The 5,748-nt window shown below is 38.2% G+C and overlaps 1 protein-coding gene across 4 annotated transcripts; it reads right to left on the reverse strand.

Moving 5' to 3' along the window:
* Positions 1 to 736: 736 nt before the first annotated feature.
* LOC137960870 (uncharacterized) lies at positions 737 to 5,019 on the reverse strand. Of its 4 annotated transcripts, none has more exons than XM_068808321.1 (9): positions 4,447 to 5,019; positions 3,614 to 3,686; positions 3,483 to 3,523; positions 2,859 to 3,350; positions 2,632 to 2,742; positions 2,304 to 2,486; positions 1,882 to 2,184; positions 1,177 to 1,297; positions 737 to 1,096 (listed from the first exon to the last, which is right to left on the reverse strand). In XM_068808321.1, the coding sequence occupies exons 1-9, from the start codon at positions 4,879 to 4,881 to the stop codon at positions 984 to 986; spliced, it is 1,872 nt and encodes a 623-aa protein (XP_068664422.1). In that variant the 5' UTR covers positions 4,882 to 5,019; the 3' UTR covers positions 737 to 983. The 4 variants fall into 4 exon arrangements, with proteins under 4 accessions (XP_068664422.1, XP_068664421.1, XP_068664420.1 ...); XM_068808320.1 differs by having other exon boundaries at positions 2,859 to 3,353; XM_068808319.1 differs by having other exon boundaries at positions 3,483 to 3,686.
* Between the last annotated feature and the right edge of the window lie 729 nt (positions 5,020 to 5,748).

Here is a 5,748-nt window from a genome sequence, read left to right on the forward strand (position 1 = left end):
TTGTCTTTCTTTTACTCGATCAGTCAAAGGTGGTCCGATCAAACAACTCTGGTTTTCTAATTTTTCTGTCTTCCATATGGTCAAACAACTTTACCTCAATTTGCCCAATGGGTTTTGCTTGCTTGCTATGCTGAGCTTTCTTGTTGGACTAAACAGTTTGCTAGGCTATGCATGAGCTATTTGTTTCCTTTTGTTTATAACCATTTAGACCCTAAACCTTAACCCTAAACAAACCATTTAGACCGCTTTTAGCCAATTAAATGGATATACTGCCAAAATATTTCCTTTGAGACTTTGTAAGCTACAAGATCCTAAAACATACGTATTGTTATCATCATTAGTAATACTAAAACACGTATTGTTTCTAGTAGTATTCGCTATCCGTTTTCTAATAAAGCTTTCCAAGGGTTTTTTATTAGTTTCATTAAAAATTTCAGGAAAATTCTCATCTCTGATAGGCATCTTCAGTGTTTCTCATCAATTTCTACAAGTATATAAATTTCTAAAAATATTATTCAAGAACTTTGTAAAAGCTTCTGCCATCATTTTTTCAAATATCCCTTCATTTGTTTTTATAAAACAGATATGTTTCCCATTTTATGATTCTTACCTGTAATTCTTAACACTTGCTATACTTAATTTCATATTTGTTTTCCTTTTCTAAACCAAGATCTCAAATGTCCACTGTCCATATTTCAAATTTCGTTCAGCCAGGCACAGATATTTTAAGTGACACTCATATATCAAATTTGAATCATACACTGAACCTTAATATCTCCTTCTCAAGGATTGTCACAAACAACATAGCAAAACATTAAGACACCAGAATTCCTATTCTATCATCCAAGAACACAGCTTGGGGACAACTATCCTTGGGTTATATCTCTAATATACACAACTAGAGTAAAGAGAAGAATAACAACAGCTTTGTTTTCTGACAAGGGAAAAGACAATTTGATTAACTCATCATGCATAAGATGCATTCATCGGACAGGTCTCGCGAACGCAAACCTCAGAGCCGGATTTGTAGACATCAGCAACTCTAACTCAACAGCATCATCTGGCCGCTGGATCTTAAGGCTAGGTTCAAATAGTCCTGTTTGGAGAAACCCAATATAGTAAGCACCATGACTCAGTCTTGAATAAACTGGCATACTGGAGAAACTTTAGGCTCACCCGGAGAAAGCTTTCTGCCTTTGTACAAAACTTTAGACAAAGGATTACTAGCCCATTGGTTAACAGCTACACGGCTGGTCGGCATGAATCCAACTATCCTACCATCCCTAGATAGTATCACCTGTAAACTATTGCTGTAAGAAAGCGAGTTAATGATATCAAAGAAAGCTTATTCAAGTTCAAGTCTACTTCTTTAGTCACTTCTCACTGCATGGTTATACAACCAGTTTCGTAGCTGTGACTTAATTGCCAATCAATTCACAGACAGTGAACGACAAACATTAGGAGCCTCATCTGTAGTTTTGCTGACAGATGACAGTGGTCCAGAGATACTCCTTGGTTTAAGGTAAGCATGGGCCAGCCAACCGCACCAGTCAAGATAATTAGGCTCAAGATTAAATTACAATCATCATATAGGTAGGGTAGTCCAAACAGGGATAAATCGGAAAAGGACCCCTTCGTGCTGGGACTCTTCAGCAGGTGTCAGAGAAAAGAAACCTAGTTGGTTCTCTTTCTAATCAATATTTCTTTTTGTTCACCAAGTAGCCACCTCAATCCACATACTAACTGTTCCAACCCAAACAGTTGAAAGTTGTCTAATCAGCTGAAAATATAACTTGAGCTGTTATAGGAAACAATGGATTCTTCCTTTATCAAGTCACTCACAGAGACGTCAATAAAGGGACATGTCTTCCTTGAAATTACCTGATAACTACAAATATCCAGTGCTGTTGACGTTTGTGAATCAGGATTGCTTTCATCAGCTGGTGAGGAACCACTGCTAGCCACGTCTACAAGAGTTGCATCATCTTCACCACACATAGTGGTAGTGGCAGCGTCTCTACTGTAGGAAGCAACTTCTTTAGCAGGAAGGGTATCAATCATCTTCTTCAAGTAAGTAGGAAGCTCTCCAGTCCATGCACCAACATCTGGTTCAACTGTTACATCCTCTGACCAAGCAAGGGCCTCTTTGATTTGCCTAATAATTAGGCAGCAGAGACTTTCCACCTTTAATTAAAGAATCCGGACATTGAGAAAAAGGAAATGAAGTAAGATAGAGAGAGAGAGCATCCAATACAGAAGCAGGAAAATGACTAAACTAAACAAAAACAATTGCATATGAGTACCTCCACAATCTCAGAAGTCAGATGCTGAGAGGAGTTTACTTGAGAAACTGTACAATTTTCAACTAGAGATTCCCTTCCCTTAAATAGGTGTGGACGAAATAGTTGGACTATAACATTAAGCAGTACAAGAATGCCTCCAGCAAAAACCGCTAGATACAATGTCTTCAACCAAAAAGAACTCCTCTGCAATACAATTAACTAGTTGTCTTAAAATTTATGTAATTCCTGATAAAAGTAGCCGTTTTTAAGAAAAAAAAGTTCTTAAAATGTACTAATTCCAGGTAAAAAGTAAGTTAGAAACTAAAAGATGTTATATATAACCGGATACCTTACTCTTCAATACTTTGGGCAAATCTGCAATCAAACCACTAGACAGCCGTTTCTCTGGGATGGTGTATCTATCTTCATAATACATATCAAGTATGTTGGCTAACCCAACCTGCAAAAATTGGGAGTCTGGATATTTCCAATAGCAAATGCAGTGGACTTCTAAAATTTTACTAATGACGTAGTTAATCATAAAAAGAAAAAATTAATGAGCTGAAAAAAGTATACCATTTGTGTGTGGGTCAAAAAAACTTCCCACCTATTATCTGGTAGTTTTTTCCATCCTTGAAATTTCACATCCTCAAATTTACTGCCATCAAGTTGTAGCTTGTAAGAAGCTACATGCTCACTTGTCCATGCACTAAATTCAGGACCAGCAATTTTATGTAACCTTGAATGTGATGGAGGCAGCCACCAGTTAACATTCAGATTCCTTTTTCTCTCTGCGTGGCCATACCTTCCCTGTAAGGAACTAAAATCTCCTACCAACTTTTTGGCACTTTCAACTATATCATTTTCAGACATAATATATACATAAACAGAAGAATCTGATGAAACTATTATTCTTGGAGTTTTGAGCCAGGAGAAGAAATCATTTGAAGCCCTGAAGTCCTTCAAGAAATCTTCTTTTGTGCCTTCAAGAGCACAAGAACAAACAGCCTCAGCAAGGACAGATAAAACCCTTTTGTCTGATGAACTCAGGCTGAAATGTTCTGGAACCTGCTGAAGAATGCATAAGAGAACTACATCTGTCAGCAACATGTATGTTCTGCAGGAGAGATATCCTAATATTGGTAATCTAATTAGGCAAGGTAATTTCAGAAACATTGTTTGGTTGAAAAAGCATTACACCTCTCTAGGATTTACTAGATCCTCCATCTTTCTATCAGTTCCTGCAGTGAAGAGTAAAAGCTTAAAACTCCATATATCATGCAGAACAACTTGTCGAAATGTCATGGCAAGTATGTTTGCAGATGTCGTACTGGCAAACATATCTGCATTAAGACTGTTTCTCAGTTTGTTGGCCTTCTCCTTAACCTTCTTGGCTGGTAAAAACTGTCAGAAAACCAACTTTTAACCTTCAGTAATGTACTCCTCATATTTGCTCAAAAAATGTGAAATAGAAGGTGGAGAGAGAAGTTGACAACTTAAAATTACAACAGTCACAGCTGAACACAACAACAAGTAATAAGTAAAAGGGTATGCTTGCATATATGTTAACATCAACAAAGATCACCAAATCAGCATCATTTCAAAAAAAATAAAGATCACCAAATTTCTCAGGACGTCAATTTTGAAGACTTACAGGTGACCCCTAGTATATATCTTGTTGTTTATACAAACCGACTAGAGTGACAGCAGTGTAACGCTAACTTGAATCAAGCCGAATTGTAAAGCTTAACCTACTCAACTGTTTTGATCAAATGTATTCCAAAGCCAATAGCTGCATTCACTCTTCGTTATACAATCTGTCAGCATGCACAGCATTGAAGAGTTCCGGTCATTCATTGAACAGGTCCAGAATGCTGAGTACCCATTCCGACGTATATCGAGGTTAACATCATAACTGACCAAGAGAGTACAAAATCCACTCTTTTGCACTATAAATTAACTTTTGTGTACACTGTCCCAAAATATAATCACATAGACGAAGAGGAGTACATAGTTACAAAATAGTTCATTTGGTTTATCCACTGACGCGGATGGGTGAAGTCTTCCTTGCAAGCCCATCACGATAAACCTTGTACCAACCGAAGAGAGACAAAAAGAAATTTCAATGGAGATGAAAGAAAATGAAGAAAGAAAGAGAACTCACCAGTCTAGTAGCAATTGTGCTATGTTCGTCGGGCCTGCCTGGGAAGTGAGTCTCGACGACCATGGTGGGCACTCCGGAAGATATGTGCTCATCCGCAGCTTTGCCTCCGTCAGCAGCAGCCGCAGTTAGGGCTTGCTCGAAAGCGACAGCTCCAACCACAGTCAGGCGAGAGAGGTCGTTCTCGTAAGACCGGACGGCCGGGAGGTTTTCGGGAGCCTGGCCGTCGGTCTCGTATAGGACACGGAAGATATCCTGGTCGGTGTTCGGAACCCAGTTTGAAGAGGAGCGGACGACAAAAGAGAGGGAATTGCTGGAGTTCTTGGAGAGCCATCTGGGAAAAACGAGAAATGTTCTGGGAAGGCCGGTGGGACGGCATGACAAAATGGGCAGTTGGATAGGTGAGGCCGAAGCACATTGAAGGGCTAGCATGGACATCAGCTGAAACCCGAGACGAAACAGCACTCTGAGATTATATACTTCGCCTGCGGGTTCGAATTTCGGCTGTAGGGAAACGAAGTTGCATTGCGTGCGTGCGGCGGCCGCTGGGGCTTCAAATTGAGAGGGAGAGATGAAGAATTCCCATAATCCCATTATTTCTCAGATTTGAAGTAGGAATAAAAACAATTTAAATCAAAATATTTAATAACAAGGCGATATTTAATCACATAATTTTCTACCCTACTAATTCAAATATTAGTACAAATGTCAGATATTAAATGCTTAGAATATTAAATATATAACAATTTAAGATTTTAATACTTTTAAGTTAACTTTAAGTTCATGATTAAATGCCTTTTCAAATAGAAAAAAATGAATTTGAATTTTAAAATAATTAAAAACTAAATGCAGAATATGGTTCTATTGATGAATTAACAATATAAACATGTTGAGTCATTTAATTATAATTTAAGTGATTTCAATAATTATTTGTATTAAAAAATCTTTCAAATATTTACATACAAATTTAAGAATTTGAAAAAGGATGGAAAGCCTTTTACAAACAATGGCAAGAGGGCTCTCCACTCCTCAGTTCCAGTCTTGCTCCTGTTGGAGGGAACTGATTAGGAAGGAAGGCCCTCCCCTCGCACTTGCCCATCCTTTCTATGTGGAAAAGTCACATGCATCGATGTGGAGAACCTCTCTCTCCCCCTTCCCATATCCCTCTGTTCTCAGTCACCTCTAGATTCCCCTTCTCATCTACCTTCATATTTGTTCATTGTTAAAGAACATATATAGAAGAGTCTTACATGACTTTCACAGTTAGAAGTCTCACAGAGCTAAAACTATATGGTGGGGACTAAG

Source organism: Aristolochia californica, unplaced genomic scaffold (genome assembly GCF_029961685.1).
Source record: "Aristolochia californica isolate CCGP_79_NKW_82.1479 unplaced genomic scaffold, dmAriCali1.0.hap1 SCAF_1, whole genome shotgun sequence".
Classification (NCBI taxonomy): domain Eukaryota; kingdom Viridiplantae; phylum Streptophyta; class Magnoliopsida; order Piperales; family Aristolochiaceae; genus Aristolochia; species Aristolochia californica.

What these genes read in the sequence shown, in the direction of transcription:
- LOC137960870 (XM_068808318.1), bottom strand. Translation starts at nt 4,881, where the DNA reads ATGTCCATGCTAGCCCTTCAATGTGCTTCGGCCTCACCTATCCAACTG. An exon ending in GCACAATTGCTACTAGACTG is followed by an intron (nt 3,687 to 4,446) that starts GTGAGTTCTCTT and finishes GTTTTCTGACAG; the next exon opens with TTTTTACCAGCCAAGAAGGT. An exon ending in CCAAAGTATTGAAGAGTAAG is followed by an intron (nt 2,487 to 2,631) that starts GTATCCGGTTAT and finishes ATTGTATTGCAG; the next exon opens with AGGAGTTCTTTTTGGTTGAA.